The sequence below is a fragment of the Peromyscus eremicus genome, chromosome 8a, assembly GCF_949786415.1.
Source record: "Peromyscus eremicus chromosome 8a, PerEre_H2_v1, whole genome shotgun sequence".
Classification (NCBI taxonomy): Eukaryota; Metazoa; Chordata; class Mammalia; order Rodentia; family Cricetidae; genus Peromyscus; species Peromyscus eremicus.
In genome coordinates this window covers 88,484,477-88,501,128 of record NC_081423.1, presented here as the reverse complement: position 1 = coordinate 88,501,128, position 16,652 = coordinate 88,484,477, and the positions used below count along the sequence as shown (strand labels likewise).

At 49.4% G+C, this 16,652-nt stretch overlaps 2 protein-coding genes across 3 annotated transcripts in view; one reads left to right on the top strand and one right to left on the bottom strand.

The window, feature by feature from the left end:
- Positions 1-239: 239 nt before the first annotated feature.
- LOC131917109 (uncharacterized) lies at positions 240-2,786 on the bottom strand. The gene is made up of 4 exons (XM_059270744.1): positions 2,702-2,786; positions 2,393-2,507; positions 1,797-2,298; positions 240-266 (listed from the first exon to the last, which is right to left on the bottom strand). The coding sequence occupies exons 1-4, from the start codon at positions 2,784-2,786 to the stop codon at positions 240-242; spliced, it is 729 nt and encodes a 242-aa protein (XP_059126727.1).
- The window catches only part of Tex2 (testis expressed 2), a 122,318-nt gene continuing 107,678 nt past the window's right edge, over positions 2,013-16,652 (top strand). For both annotated transcript variants that reach the window (XM_059271988.1, XM_059271986.1), the window contains exon 1: positions 2,013-2,126. The gene's annotated coding sequence lies outside the window, so the exon portion shown is untranslated. The remainder of the gene's footprint in view (positions 2,127-16,652) is intronic.

The following is a 16,652-nucleotide window of genomic DNA, read 5'->3' as shown; positions in this document are numbered from 1 at the left end:
TAGTGTCTCCCCAGTAATCCTTCAGCCTTTTGATGAAAGAGAGGGCTATTGATTCCTCCAGCCTCAGGGCCCAAGCGGCTCTCCATTCTCGGTCTCTCTAGTGTGAAGACAGACTGTATCGTGTAAGTCAATCTAATAAGTCCCCTTTGTTTTATGTATTCGTGCCATCCATTCTATTCCTGTAGTGAAACTTGACTATACAAGGGCTGACCTCTAAATCCAGGGCAGTGACTTCTGGGTCACACAGGTGTCTGGGACTCTAGGGCCTGAAAAGGAATTTGGCCAGGAGGGTAGGCAGTAGGGCTTGATGATGACATTGGAATGTGACACCAAGGGGGCAGGGTATCCTTCTGGAGTTATGACTGGTCCTAGTGATGAGTGTTGATGAAGGCGTGTGTGCCATTCAAATGTTTATGCCTTGTTTCACTGGACAGAGAACAAGACTGACTTCCTTGAGTGCCTTGATCTTTTCCTCCAGCAGGAGTTCAAGCTGTCATCTATCTGTTGCTTCGAGGGCTCTTCTAAATTCAGCCCTTGCTGTGTCCCACGCAGGGAACCCACCGGTTTGAGTTTGTGATCTCTAGATTTACTAACTAGCAAGTCTCCCAAACATGCTGTGGATTTGGATCATAAAGAAGAGTCTAGCTTTATTTTGGCAGTTGAGCTTTGATGTAACAGCTATGATAGACTCAAAAGAGGATGGCAGCCGGGCGGTGGTGGCGCACGCCTTTAGTCCCAGCACTCGGGAGGCAGAGCCAGGCGGATCTCTGTGAGTTCGAGGCCAGCCTGGGCTACCAAGTGAGTTCCAGGAAAGGCGCAAAGCTACACAGAGAAACCCTGTCTCGAAAAACCAAAAAAAAAAAAAAAAAAAAGAGGATGGCCCTCGCAGTCCTCCCTAGCGGAGTCTCCTGGGGAAAGTGTTGAAATGTCACAGACCCATTCAGTGATAGCGAATTAGAGACTTGGTGTGAGACTTAGGGATCTGCATGCTAAAAGCCTCTGGGATGGTTTGATGCTGAAGTGTGGGACCCACTCATTTAGAAGGCAAAGTGGGTAAGCAGAGAGTTCTGTCCCAATCTGCCAGCAGGCAGCTTCCTGCCTGCCTCAGTGACCTCAACTCCTCCCCTCTACCCTGTAAGTAATTGGTAAATGTAAAATATCCCTCACCATCCCAAGAAAGTCATTTTAAGTGAAAACGCCTCTTAAGAGTAATTTTCCGCTTCCCGCCCGCAGACACCTTCTCTCTAAGGTAAATTTATGTTATTCAGGTGTGGTGATGTTTGCCTACAGTCCTAGCCCTGGGAGGCCGAGGCAGGAAGCTAAGAGTTCAAAGCTATCTTTGGCTACATAGCAAATCTGAAACCAGTCTGGTCTACAGGAGACCCTGTATCAAAAAACCCAAGATTATAATATGATATGATTTATTTACGTTACACGAGTTCTAGGCGCTAATTCTATTTATCAGTTTGGGATTGGTTGTTATGGTCAGGTGTGGAGGAGGGGCTTGGAATTTGCCTTTTTAATCCAGTTTCTGGAATTGGCAGGACAGGGACAGATGTGTCTGATCACCTCCTAAGACCCCAATTCGTAAGAATCTGCCTAGCCAGAGAGCTCCAGATTTTTTTGTAACCTCGGTTTCCCTCCCAGTTGGAGGCACTTGTTGCTAAATTGCGGGGAAGAGGAAATTAAGTAATGAAAAAAAAAAAAAAAAAAACTGGGGTAAGCGCCTCAGCCTCACTGGGAGAGAGAAACTCTTTGCTCCACCCCTTGGGACTCGGCCAGGTAACTCGCTGTACCTTGGGGCTGCCCCTTCGCTCTCGTCCAAAGCGCCGCAGCTCCTTTAACAGCCCTGACCAGTCGCCGGCCGATCCCCGCGGCCTCTCGCAGGCGCGCGGCACAGGCTGGATTGGTCGTGTCTGGTGCGCGGCTGACTCCGCCCCCTCCGCCCTGTGGTTGGTGGTGGGGGCCGCGGCCGCGGGGCGGGTCTGCCGGCGGGGCGGGGCGGCCGGTGCCCGGGGGCGGGCGGGCGGCAGCACGGCGGCCCCAGCCAGAGCCCGAGCCGGAGCCGCGGCGGCCGCGGAGCACGGTCGCCGGCGCAGTAGGATGAGGCAGCCAGCGGATCCAGGGTGAGCGCGCCCGGGGCCAGGTGGGGCGGCGCAGGGAGCGTCGGGCGGAGCAGGCCCCGGGCTGGGGTGGCCCGGCGCCGGGGTACCCGCAGCTCCCGCAGCCGTTGGCGCAGCGGGGCTCAGTTCAGCCTCTTCCACGCTGCTGGGGCTCGGGACGCCGGCACGGGTGGCCCTGGGAGATCCCGTTCCTGCTTGATGGCCGGGCGGGGCGGGGTCGCCCCGGGGCTAGAGGTGCAGCCTGCGGGTCCCAGTCCAGCGTCCCCCACGGCTCGGTGTAGGTCCCGGGAAGCAGCATCCACACGCTCGCTGAAGGAAAACACTTGTCACTTCTGTGCGTGGGGCCTCGGCTTCCCGCCGCCCCCTCGGCCACCGTGGGAGAAGCTTGGGAGTGGAGAAGCGCGGTTACTTTTGCGCGAATCTGTCAGCGGCTGTCGGCGCCTCGCTTGTTTTTCTGCAACTCCTGGCGGACGCCAGGGACCGAGGGGGTGATTTGTGTGCTTTAGGAGGGAGGCGGCGGCGCACCGAAACCCGGGGAGATCGGAAGGTTAACAAGTGACATTGGGCTGAGGCCTAACGCCAGCAGCCCCGCTGGGAGCGCGGGGATGATGGTGGCGGCGGAGACCCGGGGACCGTAGCGGGGACGGGAACCGCCGGCTCCATTGCACCACACGCCACTCCGGAGCGCCGACTCCGCGCGGGAGTTAGTGCAGGGGAGTTTAACCCCCACTGAGAAGGATTTTTTGGAGAACTTAGCCCCTCAGTGGGTTGATGGTTACCTAAACCATCAGTTGTTATGGTTACACGGCATCAGATTTAAGGGCAAAATCTGTTAAACACCCTCGCTCTTTTTTTTTTTCCAGAGCTAAGGAGCAGTTTGTCATTAGATTTCATAGATACTATGTAAGGAGGACATACTTTTTTAGAGTTGAAGGAAAAGTGTGGGATCCTTGAGCACACAGGTTGTGAGCCCTGTTCCTGTGTGAGGTCTAAATGTCTTGACACCGTCGCCCAACGCTCAATTGAGAGGAATAGTCTTTCAAATATTTTGATTATTCTCCCCAAAGGATATAGAGCAGACATCCCAAGAGCCAGACTAAACTCGAAGAACAGTGGCCTTTAGGTGGCAAATAATAAGGAAGAATGGAGGGACAGGTGAACTTTGACCCTTGGGGAAGGGAGTTGGAAGGGTCTGGGTTTGAGTTTTGTACTGGAATGGCATGCAGGGAAAGCTTATCTTATACTGGTCCGGGGAAACCGCTGTTTCTGTTAGCTTTTCCCAACCCTTAAAGGATTTCAGTGCCTTTCAGAGTCTTCAAAACAGGTGAACCTTTTGAGGCAGAGAGGATGGAGTCAGAGTTTTGCTGATGTCTTTGCTACCCGAGCTCCTCTGGAAGTGGACATGAAGACTTGGAGAGGGGTAGTGGAGGGCTCTGGGGGACTGCACTTGCACACATTCATCTACGGGAGAGGAGAAGATGAACGAGGCGGTTCAGACCAGAACATGGTGGTAATGAAGTTCACTGACAGGTTGTCCAAGGACAGATGAGGAGGAAGTACAAGTTAAAGAGAGGTTTGGGCTGAGTGATAAGAGATACAGCATATACCTACCAGACATACTACTGTATGTTATTAGAGATTATGTTCTTAGTCTGCTGCTAGGAAAAGCAGCAGAGGTTAGGCTGTGTGGTATGTATGTGTGCATGCATGTACGTATGTATGTATTTTGAGAAAAGGTCTTCTGTATTCCAGGCTGGCCTCAAACTTGTTACCTAGCTGAGGATGACATTGAACTTCTGATCCCTCTGCCGCCAATTCCTGAGTGCTGGGATCACAGGCCTACACTACCACACCAGGTTTATGTGGTGCTAGGAATCAAAGCCAGGGCTTGGCACATGCTAGGCAAGCCCTCCACCAACTGAGCCACATTTCCAGCTTGATTACACTTTAGATAGAATAATTGGAGGGTTTTATGAACAAAGAAATTGCCTAGAGTCAAGAAAGGGTATTTATTTGATAACTTTGTATTGTGAGTCTGTGGTGTGCTAGAATCTTCGAGGCTTTGTGGATATGATAGAGGTGGGGCAGGAGGAAGGGCTCCTTCCAAGTCAAAAGCTCTTGTTTTCTGAGGCTCTTGAAGGAAGAAGGGGAGAAATGTACAGAGTGTTGCTTAATAAAAACAGAGAAAGGGAGAAATCCTTCCACTGTGGATTACTTTGATATCAAACTGAATCTTCAAAGACCAGTTTCTGTGTCAGGTTCTGTATGAATTAAATTTACCCTTGTGTCTGTTGACGAGTGTCTCTTGATTTTAGGTGTCTCTTTGCCTTTCTCCTGTCGATTCACTTGTATGCTAGGAAGAGCATTAAAGAACACTGCCCTTTTCTTCTGGGTGCCTCTAGTTTTTCTTTCCTTTCTTGTTTTTCTCCTCCTCAAGAATTCGTTCTTGGGCTAGAGAGATGGCTCAGCTCCTAGAGATGGCACTGACTGCTCTTCCAGAGGACCCGGGTTCAATGCCCAGCAGCCACATGGCAGCTCACAACTGTCCAGTTCCATGACCCAAAACACATGACAAAAACACTAATGCACTTAAAAAAAATTAATTAATTAAAATATTTCTTTTATCTTGTTTGACCTTTAATACATTCTAAGGGTCCCACTTAGGAGTTGTTGAGGTCACAGGGGATGATGGGTTCTTTGATTCTATCCCTGAGCAGAAGTTGGCTTCACTGCAAAGATCGTTTTTTCAAGTCTAGCTCTGCCACCCACGGCTTCCCAGTCTTGTTTTGCGGCAGCCTCTGGGGGCAAGATGGTCACCTGTTTTTATGGAGGTGGAAAGGGGCTCAGGATTGTCCGTGACTTAACCAGGGTGACAAGCTCACTGGACAGAGCTGGACCTTCCATGTAGGGATGTTTGATCCCAAGATGTGCTTTCCCATCGCACCATATTCCTTTGCCTGGGAGCCAGGTGGAGTTTATGAGAGTTGATCTAGAGCAGCGTCTGTATGACAGGGCGGACATGGCTCCAGCTAATGAGCTCCTGTGCTGTGGGAGCGAACAGTCTGCAACTGTGTCCCACCTCTCTGCTGGGTGCAGTGTAGGGGAGATCCTTAGGAACTCTGGAGAAAGATGGGCAGGCTGCCTGGGAATTCGTCTCAGTGCGTCTGCTCTCCAGCTCTGCAACCTTGGGGGAACTGCTGTCTCTGTACTTCAGTCTCTTCATCTGTAGACACAGTATTTATGGTGTTGCAATACCAAGACAGTTCAATCTGTATTGCCTTCTCATCCCTAACAACAATCATCTAAAGACTTATGGAGGATGTTGGGGATTTAGCTCAGGGGTAGAGCGCTTGCCTAGCAAGTTCAAGGCCCTGGGTTCGGTCCTCAGCTCCAGGAAAAAAAAAAAAAAAAAAAAAAAGACTTATGGAGTCTTACATATGAAATGTGTTTTGGTGTATAAAGCACTGGTGTGTCTTACAGTCAGTGGTCTTAGCTTAGATGGATGATGGTAGTACATTATTTACCGGAAGTTAGGAGAGTTAAATGAGGCCACTCATGTGCTTGGCATTCAGTGAGCCCCCATAACAGTCGATGTTCTCAAATGGTAGAGTGAACAGTTAATTGTAGGTGGCTCTGGGGTAGAGCTTTGGAGCATCCAGTGGGCACGGAGTCCTGGTGATAACCCATGAACTGGGCTCATGGGCCGGAGGAACAGTTTCTAGTTTGCCCGGAGTGCTGTCCTTTAGCCGACTGTTGTCCCCATGAGAAGCATTAATTTCAGGAACTAATGAGCCATGGCCAGTCAGCTCCCTTTGTCCTGTCTGTTCATTAAGTTCTTTGTCACCTTTAAATCCCCCAGTTAAAAATAAAGATCGGTGTGAAAAGCCTGGAACTCTGTACTGATGTGCTCTTCCATGGGAGTTTTAAAGTGACTTGAGATTATATTCGAGATTCTGTGGTGTTCCTTCCCAAACTCTTTCTGGTCTTGATGATATAAAGTGAAATGAGACTCTGCTAATGAGAGGGATGCTAGAAGACACGGTGTGGAGAAGCTCTTGAGTGGCACTGGAGGACGTGAACAGAGCCCTGCACTTGGCACCTAGAGGCCTGGCAGAAGGCCTGGCGGAAATCACCTGTTATCCCTGCATTCCTAGGTACATCTTTACCCAGTTAAAGTTCTCACGAATTGAGGACCTCCTTTCTTAATTACTTGTCCCCTTGCCTCCAGCCCCAACACAGTCTCACAGTACATGAGCTTATGAACCCAAGGAGCTGAGGTGTTCTGTGGTTGAAAGGAATTACTTCATTCAGAACCTTTTGTTTTGGAGATTAGGTTTCATGTCATAGCCCAGGCTGGCCTTGATTTTGCTTTTGTTTCTAGAGTAGCTGGGATTGGGATTACAGGTGTGTCCTGGGATTACAGGTGTGTCCTATCATTTGAGAGTCTTGTTCAAGACTTTCAGAGTCTCACTCGGATATTTGTGACAGTGTTTTGAAAAGTAGAAAACAGCACTTGGTAGGCAGAGGCAGACAGATGTCTTATGAGTTCGAGGCCAGCCTGGTCTACATAGCAAATTCCAGTATAGCCAAGGCTACATAGTGAGACCCTGTCTCAAAAAGAAAAGTAGGAAACAATTAACACTTGATAACAATGGGACTGGTTATAATTTAGGGAGAATTGCTGTGGCTGGGGTCTAAACTTGTACCTGGTTCAAAATTTCGAACATTCTGGGTTTGTTTGTTTGTTTGTTTTTGGGAGGGGTTGTGAGACAGGGTCTATGTAGTCCTGGATGTCCTGGATTTTGCTACATAGACCAGGCAGGCTGTCTTTGATCTGAGAGAGGTCCTCTTGTCTCTGCCTTCTGAGTGCTGGGATTAAAGGCGTGCGCCACTAAGCCTGGCTATGAAAAGACTGAGGTTCAAAGAGGTTAACTAATGATGGCAAGATCACAGGACAAAGTCAGAATCTGACATCAGGGATCGGAGCCCAGCCTTGTGCCGCTCCAGCGTGAGTTCTGTGGTTATGGTCATGTGTGTCTCACCCCATCCGGGAACCCTTTCAAGCCCTGTGCCCCAGGAGCTTTCCCCAGTTGAAAGGGGAGAGTCCTCCCCTCTGAGGTCAGAGCCTTCCGGCCTGTACTTGTTCAAATCTGAGTGACTTGGGACAACTTGGTTAAGCCTAAAGATAACTCCTACTGAAGTTAGAGGGGAGTTAAGTCCTTGAAAGGAAGGGTTTTTCTTTGGTGAACAAAGCCAGTGGCAGGCCACTGAGCGTAAATGGGACTGTTGAGAGAAGAACATGGCCTCTTCTGTGGACTCTCACAGGCTGGGAGACTCAGGTGGACTTTGAAGCAATGAAGTGACTCTCTGCTGGATTTGCCTGGAACATTGGTTCTCAGAGCTTTCTCCTGGGAGACCGTTGAACTGAGACCCCTGCACCCTCCCAGCTCTCACCCCCCAGCTCTCACCCCTCCCCCCACTTTCACCCCCAGCTCTTACCCCCCAGCTCTCACCCCCTAGCTCTCATCCCCCAGCTATCCCCCCACTAGCTATCCCCCAGCTCTCACCCCCCTGCTTTCACCCTCCCTGCTCTCACCCCGCCCTGCTCTCACCCCCAGCTCTCTCTACCCCCCTCTCTCCCCTCACCCCCTAGCTCTTACCCCCCCAGCTCTCACCCCCCAGTTCTCACCACCCTCATCCCCCAGCTCTTATCTCCTAGCTCTCACCCCCTAGCTCTCATCCCCCAGCTATCCCCCTTAGCTATCCCCCCAGCTCTCACCCCCCAGCTCTCACCCCCCCTTACCCCCCAGCTCTCACCCCTCAGCTCTCACCCCCCCACACCACCCCCTAGCTCTCACCCCCCAGCTCTCACCCCCCTCACCCCCCAGCTCTTACCCCCCCCCCCCCCCCCCCCCCCCGCTTTCACTCCCCAGCTATACCCCCCACCCCCCACAGCTATCCTCACAGTTGAGAATGGCAGAGGGGTGAGGAGCTGGCTTCAGTCCTAATCTTCTTTAGGGTCAAACGCCACTGTTGGTATCTGCAAGAGGTCTGTCAGAATCAATGTTGTTTCCCCTTTGCTGTTCAAAGCTTGCATAAGGTGGTTTACTCTCTTACCCAATTCTTCCCTTTCTTTGTTTTTTTCTTTTTTCTTTTGGTTTTGAGACAAGATTTCTCTTGTGTGGCCCTAGCTGTCCTGGAACTCACTCTTTAGACTAGGCTGGCCTTGAACTCATAGAGATTCACCTGCCACTGCCTCCCTAGTGCTGGGATCAGTGTCACCACCACTTAGCTCTTACCCAATTCTTGGTCCATCCTTACACCCAATGCTGTCTTTTAAGCAGTATTCCTAAAAATGTTAATCTTTATTATTTGGGTTGGAAGTAGAGAATTTAAAAAATGCCCTATTGAAAGGACTGATGGAGCAGTGGTTGTCAGTCACCAAGCATTTGAGTTTTCCCTGGTCCCGAGCACTGTGCTTGGCATTGGGAATCTGATGGGGAGCGAAACAGATGTGGTCCCCACCTGCCCATGGCACCTTCTGTGGTCTAGACAATAGACGAGCCAACAGATGTACTGAATGTATGATACATCCCAAACAGTAGGGAGTGTGAAATCTGTCTGAAGGGATGAACAAGGCTCTGGGAAGGAGAAGAGTATTGTAGGAGAGGGAGTGACCGGTGGGCAGTGTGACTGTGCTGACCAGGGGTAGAGACACATGAGGGCCAGCATAGCCTGTGCGTGTGCCTAGCTTGGGACAGAGTAGAGGGGCCTCCAGACCCAGGCAGCTCTTGAGAGGCTTTGGGAAGTTTCTTAAACTCTTGGGCCTCCTGTGCTTGTGAGATTGAGTGACCCCTGAGGGCTGTTCCTGGAATGGACACAAAGAGCTGTGAATAAGGGTTTGCTGACTCAGCAGTGGGAAACTTGACCCCGACACAGTCCAGGTAAAAGGTGGATGGCTGGCTGCCTTGCAGATTTTCTGAGGCATTCTCAGGCAGCTCGGGCGGATTTCTGCAATGCACCTGCTTCTGGGGAGAGCCAGCCCTGCCTGCAGGAGGCCCTGCATCAGACCCAGTGCTTGGTACGGAGCCAGCTGAACTGGAAGCTGGTGCTAGTGTCGGATTAAAAAAATAAAGCTACATTTATTAATTTGTGTGTGTGTGTGTGTGTGTGTGTGTGTGTGTGCGCGCGCGCGCGTCAAAGCTGACGTGTGGAGGTCAGATGACAACTTTTGGGAGTTGGTTTTCCCTTCCCCCCATGTGGGTCCTGGAAGTTGAACCCAGGCCGTCAGACGGGGCACAAGTGGTATTGCCCATGAGCCTTCTGGCCTCATGTCTGCTTTAATATTGGATGTGGGAGGTAGGTTGTTGTTTTTTTCCCTTAAGAGACATCAGACACCAGTGGCTTCATTATTAGGTGGTCAGATGTTGCTGATGTGTAGTACCTGTCCAAGACCCATCTCTAGTAGGAGTTGGTGTCCTGTTTTGGCTTTCATAAGGACAGCTGTACCCTAGGATCATGAAGTCCATTGCTTTGGTTCTTTGATTTGGTATGGTCAGTAATAAAATAGTATAAACCCAACCATGTGATAGTTTGTTTTCCTAGAAAGTGTTCAGTATGGCCAAATTTGTATATTATTGAATTAGCTTTTCGAGTCTTTTAGCTTGGAAAAAAAATAAATACACTGTGTAAAAGATAATATAATAGGGCCGGGCGGTGGTGGTGCACACCTTTAATCCCAGCACTCGGGAGGCAGAGCCAGATGGATCTCTGTGAGTTTGAGGCCAGCCTGGTCTACAGAGCGAGATCCAGGACAGACCCAAAAACTACACAGAGAAACCCTGTCTCAGAGAAGGAAAAAAAAAAAAAAAGGAAAAAAGATAACATAATAGAACCTGTGCACTCATCGTTTAGTTTCAATTATATCTTTTTTTCCCCCGTTTGAAATAGGATTTTGTTTGTTTTGTTTTGTTTTTGAGATAGGGTTTTGCTGTGTAGCCCTGGCTGTCCTGGAACTTACTCTGTAGACCAGGCTGGCCTCAAACTCACAGAGATCCACCTGCCTCTGCCTCTGTTCTGGGATTAAAGGAGTGCACCACCATCCAGCTTGAAATAGGATCTTAAGCATCGTAAACTGCCCTTGAATTCTGTATGTTGCTGAAGAAGGCCTGAACTCCTGATCCTGCTGCCTCCACCTCCCCGGTGTTGGGACTAGAGGCAGGTGCTGTCAGTCACGCTGGCTGCATTTTTCTCATCTCTTTCTCAGATGGTTTCACACTGGAGCGTCTTGGATTTTCAGTCATTCGGTATGTGTATCTTTAAACTGAAAACTCCTGTGATAGGTGCGATCAGAGAGAAATGTCCTTGGTGTTGAAATTCACAATCCAAAATGAAAACTTCTTGGAAATCTTTGTAGCCTTGGCTGGGACAAGTAAAGGGCTAGAGAGATGGCTCCATGGTTAAGAGCAACTGCTGTTGCCGAGGACCTGGGTTCAGTTCCCAGTACTGACAGGTGGCTTCCAACTGTCTGTAGCTCCAGTTCCAGAGGATCCAATACCCTCTTCTAGAATCTGCCAGTACTGGGTATGCAATGGTGCACATACATGCAAACAAAACACTCATACTCTTAAAATATAAAATAAAATCGTAAAAGAGAAAAAAAGAGAATAGATGGGCATGGTGGTGTATGCCTATAATATGAGCACTTGGGGGCAGAGACAGGAGGATCTCTGTGAGTTTGAGGCCCTCCTGGTCCACATAGTGAGTTATAAATGATAAACTTCTGCTTTTGTATTTTATTTTTAAAGGGACAATTCAGATTTATCATGCAGGTAACTCTCCAGCAGTGCCCCCGTGGACCACCGTCCATCTGTAAAGTTAGAAATATTCTGGAACTGGGCTCTCTAATGGTTGCTAGTTACCCTATGTGATGACCATTGGGAAGGTGGTAATTAGCCACGGAGAAACTGAAGCTTCAATTTATTAAATTTTAAGTACTTTTAGTTTCACTAGTTCTATGTGGTCATATTAGACAGTGAAAATCCCAGTTTTGGCTGGGAATGTGCTTAGCATGTGCAAGGGGCAGAGTTTAATCCTCAACACCACAGAAACGCTGAGACCAGAAACATCAGCCATGGCGTTAAGCTAAGAACCCGACAGGACTACTTTTTATTTTGGTTGGGAAGGAGTCTAACCTTTAATGGCTGAGCCATCTCTCCAGCCTCCAACGCAACTAATCAGAGCAGCAAATGCAAGTGTACGCATTACGTGTATTTCCTGAGCTCAGTGCATTGATTGTGTGGTGGAAGGGAGGACCACTGAGTGGGGTGTAGGGTCTTCAGTGCTGGTCTCAGAGACTCAGAAGAGTTGGATTTGGTGCTGTAGTGTCTCCTGAACCTAGATAGGAGCCCTGAACCCTGAGCTGCTCGTTCACTGTGCCCTGAGAGGTGGAGAGGCAGAGGAAGCGGCTTGTCTGAAGGCTTCAGACAGCAGGATGACTACTGTGAGATTTAGAAGCTGTTCCAAGATGACACCCAGGGGCTGGGAAGTGACAGCTGCAGAGGGCACAGGATGTCTGGGCACTTCTTTATCCCCAGGGCACAGTAAAATGGTCGGTTGATAAACATTTGATATGGACGGCAGTTTCAGAGACTTGGAGATTGGCCTTAAATTTATGTAGACATTCTGGAAGTCAGGTGCCAAGGAGGTGTACTGCCAAGCTGCAGGGCCTCCACAGCCGGCCTCCTGCTGGGGGCCATGGGCGTTTCTCCTCATGGCGGACACGAGCTGGACTCTTCTGCGTTTGCCGCTCCCTTGCTGTGTCCTGTTGATGTCTGCATCTCTTGGGCCAGCCTCTTCACTCTGGCTTCGCTGCCACCACTGTCAGATGTCTTTTTGTTTGAAAACTACAGCGACTCTGCACTGACTGCCTGCGGCCCCTAATACTCCTTTCCAGTCTGTTTACTGTATACAGCAGAGTAGTCTTTTAAAAAGCCCACAGGGGCTGCTGGGATGGCTCAGCAGGTCAAGTCTGGTGGCCCGAGTTCAGTCCCCGGGCCTGACATGGTGGAAGGAAAGAACCAATTCTCAAGTTGTCCTCTGACCTCCACACAGTAAACAGATAAAAATGTAATAAATGAAAACAATCCTGACACGCTCATGTGATGTCTCTGTGCAACCTGTGAAAGACTAGTTGAGATTCCATTCTGAGCATGTGATTTAATCCTCTTGCCTCCTTCAGCCTGGGTCTCTGTTTCCTAGTACTACTTAAGGGTGCTGGCCTCTTTTCCACCCCGGCTGGAAGGGAGCTGGACATTCGGGCACTGAGCCGTCCTCAGGGCTTAACACCCTCACTTCCCTTTTTTCTTCCCCTTTAATAGAGACTATCACAGGTTGTTATTCCGTATTCTTTAATAAACAGCGGCTTTCCCCTTCTCCCCAGGAGGGCAGAGAGAGACCTTGTGTGTACAAGGCTTTTTTGGGGTGAGGGCACCAACCAGCTCCCAGATCATGACACAGAGACTTAGTTATGAATGCTCCGTCTTCTCTTAGGTTTCTTGCCAGCTCTTCTGACTTACCCTCTTTCTCTTCATCTACATTTTGTCTTAGGGTTTTTCACCTTTTCTTTCTTTCTTTTCTTTTTTTTTTTTTTTTTTTTTAAGCTGAGGACCGAACCCAGGGCCTTGCGCTTGCTAGGCAAGCACTCTCTCCCTCGTTCTTTCCTCATTCTCTCGTTCTAGATTTCTCTTCCTACTTGTTCTCTCTTCCTGCCAGCCCTGCCCATCCTTCTCCTGCCTAGCTGTTGGCCCTTCAGCTCTTTATTAGACCAATCAGGTGCCTTAGGCTGGTAAGGTGAGACAAATGCAACACATCTTTACATAATTAAACACATGCAGCAAAATCAAATGTAACACACCTTTATACAATTAAAGTAATATTTTGCAGCATAAACAGATGTAACACGTTTACATAGTTAATATTCCACACGACTTGATGATTTACACTCTCTTATGTACCTAGCACAGTATCTGCCATTGTCCAGGCTTCTGAAACTCCTCAGAGTACACCAGAAAGTGTGGGCAACTCAGCTGAGGAATGCTCTTCACAGTTGGGGCTTATTGAAGAGGGTGAGTAATTGTTGTTGTTGGTTTTTCGAGACAGGGTTTCTGTGTGCAGTTTTGGTGCCTGTCCTGGATCTCACTCTGTAGACCAGGCTGGCCTCGAACTCACAGAGATCCGCCTGGCTCTGCCTCCCGAGTGCTGGGATCAAAGGCGAGTGCCACTGCCTCGGGGCAAGTTGGAGTAATTTTTAAAGCAGAATAACTGAGAACGAGAGGAGAGAGGCAGGGAGAGTCGGCAGCAGCCCATCTTGGGAGCTACCGGGTAGGTTTAGAGGAAGCACCTGGTTCTGAGGAAACACTTTCCATTGCTCTGTTCAGATTTCAGAGACATTGGCCTGCCCCATTGCAAGGGTCGGATTAAGGGTGGGCCCTTGTCTGAACAGGGTTCCTGCACTTGGCCTCAAGCAGCATTTTCCTCTTGCTCATGTGCATGCCACCAGAAGCCGACCTCTAGGTGAGTGACTTGTGTGTGTGGCCTGTGGTCAGGATGCAGGATCTCCTCCGCAGAGGACTTGGCTGCTCATGTCTCTCTCTCTCCCTTTCACTTGCATGAGCCAGTGCTTTGCCAGTGTGTGTAGGAGGATAATCTGTTGGGCACATATTTGCTTGTAGCCACTGGTACTGCTAAAGCATTGTGCCAGGTGGGCAGTAACCAGGGCTCCAGGAAGTTGTGGGAAGGAACTGTGGTTGCTTCCTGGGGGCAAGAGCCTCCCTGCTCTCAGAGCCTCCCTGCTGAAGAGACCACAGCTGTGTGCAGACTGGCAGTTCACCTTGGCTGACTTGCTTTCTTCCTCAGACCCACTTCAGATGAACTGGGGAGTGCCCAGCTGCCAGTGCCCACAGCTCTGCGTCTGTGTCTCTGTGTTCATGCCCCAGGGAAACAGAAACTTCGTCTTCCCCAGACTTTGACCAAGATGGTGGGTAAATTCTATCCACAGCTTTATGATTTAGAAGAGAGAATTGGTGTGATATACTGTCTGCATGGAAGAAAGGGACTCTGTCTCAACCAGGGCCTCAGATGACAGAGAAGAGGTATTCCTCTTGTGTGGGGGCTGGGAGGGCAACTGAGTGTTTTAGTTAACTTTGCCAGCTTGATGCAAGGTAGAAATACTTTGGAAGAGAATCTCAGTTGAAGAATTATCTAGATCAGAATGGTCTGTGGGCATATCTGTGTGGCGTTGTCTTGACTGTTAATTGATAGGAGGGCCCAGCTTACTGTGGGCGGCTCCACTACTTAGGTAGGTGACTTTGAGCTGTACAGTTGAGTATATATGTCTGCTAGCCAGCAAGCAGCATCCTCCATGGTTCCTGCTGTCCTTTGATTGTGAAGTGAGTTTCTTAGTTGGAGGTGTGCTGTGTGGAATAGGGAGCAGGTCTGACATCAAGTTCTTGCCTTGACTTTATTCAGTGATGGCCCGCGATGTGGAATTGCAGGCCAAGGAACCCTTCTCCTGTGTTGCTTTTGGTCAGGGTATTTTGTCATAGCAACAGAAGTGACACTGGGACAGTGGGGTTGGCCCAGGGTTCTTGGGGATGCTAAGCAGTAGTACCTCTGACTGTATCCCTAGCCCAAGAGGAGAAGAGGTGTCTCCTGAAGATCAGGACATGTGTTTTCCGGGAGACTTGCAAGTCTGGTTAAGAAGGCCTCAAGGGGGCTGGAGAGATGGCTCAGCGGTTAAGAGCACTGCCTGTTCTTCCAGAGGTCCTGAGTTCAATTCCCAGCAACCACATGGTGGCTCACTACCATCCGTAATGAAATCTGGTGCCCTCTTCTGGCCTGCAGGTGTATATGCAGACAGAACACTGTATACATAATAAATAAAAATAAATCTTTAAAAAAAAAAAAAAAAAAAAAAAAAAAAAAAAAAAAAAAAGAAGGCCTCAAGGGGCCGGGCGGTGGTGGCGCACGCCTTTAATCCCAGCACTCGGGAGGCAGAGCCAGGCGGATCTCTGTGAGTTCGAGGCCAGCCTGGGCTACCAAGTGAGTTCCAGGAAAGGCGCAAAGCTACCCAGAGAAACCCTGTCTCGAAAAACCAAAAAAAAAAAAAAAAAAAAAAAAAAAGGCCTCAAGGGCTTGGCGTGGTGGTGCACGCCTTTAATCCCAGCACTCGGGGAGGCAGAGGCAGGCGGATCTCTGAGTTCAAGGTCAGCCTGGTCTACAAAGCAGTTTCAGAACAGCCAGGGCAACACAGAGAAACCCTGTCTCGAAAAGAAAAAAAAAGACTTTTTGGATGCCATTTCACAATAGCGACTCACTTAGGGGAGTGTACCAAGATTGAACCCAGGACCTAGACAAGCTGAACATGCATTGGACCTTGCACAAGCTGAACATGCATTGGACCTTGCACAAGCTGAACATGCATTGGACCTTGCCCTACTTCCAGGTGAACTGGAGAGCACCCAGCTGCCAGTCCCTACACATCAATCGCCATGTGTCAGGCAAACAGGAGAAACGTTGAGCAGTACCCACCCAATCACTTATTAATTTGAAGTACCCTCTGGGTTTCCATCTACCTCATGCCCTCTACAGAGTTCAGAAAGCCCAGCACCCGCCCTTTGGAACCTGGAGGGCTGTCCTCAGGGAGAGTGGAGCTGCTGCCCCAGTGAAGTTCAGACGTGAGATCCAAGTGGAAAATAGTCAGGTTAGAAAGCCCAGGGGAAGGAGTTGCTTTGTTCTGATTTCCCAGGGTAGACCAAAGCCTGCAGGAATAGGGTGGGTACTGTTCGATCCTGGTGGGAGGGTAAGAGCAAAGCAGGAACATTAATTTTTTTTTTAAGGCTAAAACTCCCAGCAGAAATGACTATTGATCATGCTCTGAGCCAGAGACCAAACTCATTTGTTCGACTTGGCTTTGTCTTAAGGCTTTGACTGTGATTGAGAGTGTGTTCCTAGGAGGCCTAATAGTCTGAAGTGAATTTTATTTCGGGAGATCTGATTTGTGGTCCCAAAAATCTTAGAGAAGGAAAAAGACCCACCACACAGCTGCTGCATTAGGCAGCAGAGGTGTTTCGGCAGCTAGCATTGTAAGCCCAGGGCTGAGCATTTCTTGGGGCAACGGTCAAGGGGCCCCTCCAGAGGATTGCATGAGTTTATGATGCTAGGATGTTAATCTTTAAAAATTAAAATTGAACTTTTTCTGTTTCGATCCATCGCTTTGAAGGAATACTGGGGAATCTGCAGCTTTAACTATTTCTGAACTTGGCTGCGGTGGCCTGTAAGCACGTGGTATCTGCAGTTGACAGTAGCTCCTGCTCACCCTGGGCCTCCTCCCTCAGTGCTGTAGTGGGGTGCCCAGCCTTGCACTCCACCGGAACATGGCTCCGTTAGTGCTGGGTGACATGGGTGTTGCATGGCATGCTGAGGAGGGATGGTATATTTTTAGTCTCATGTTTCTGTTTTAGGAGCTCA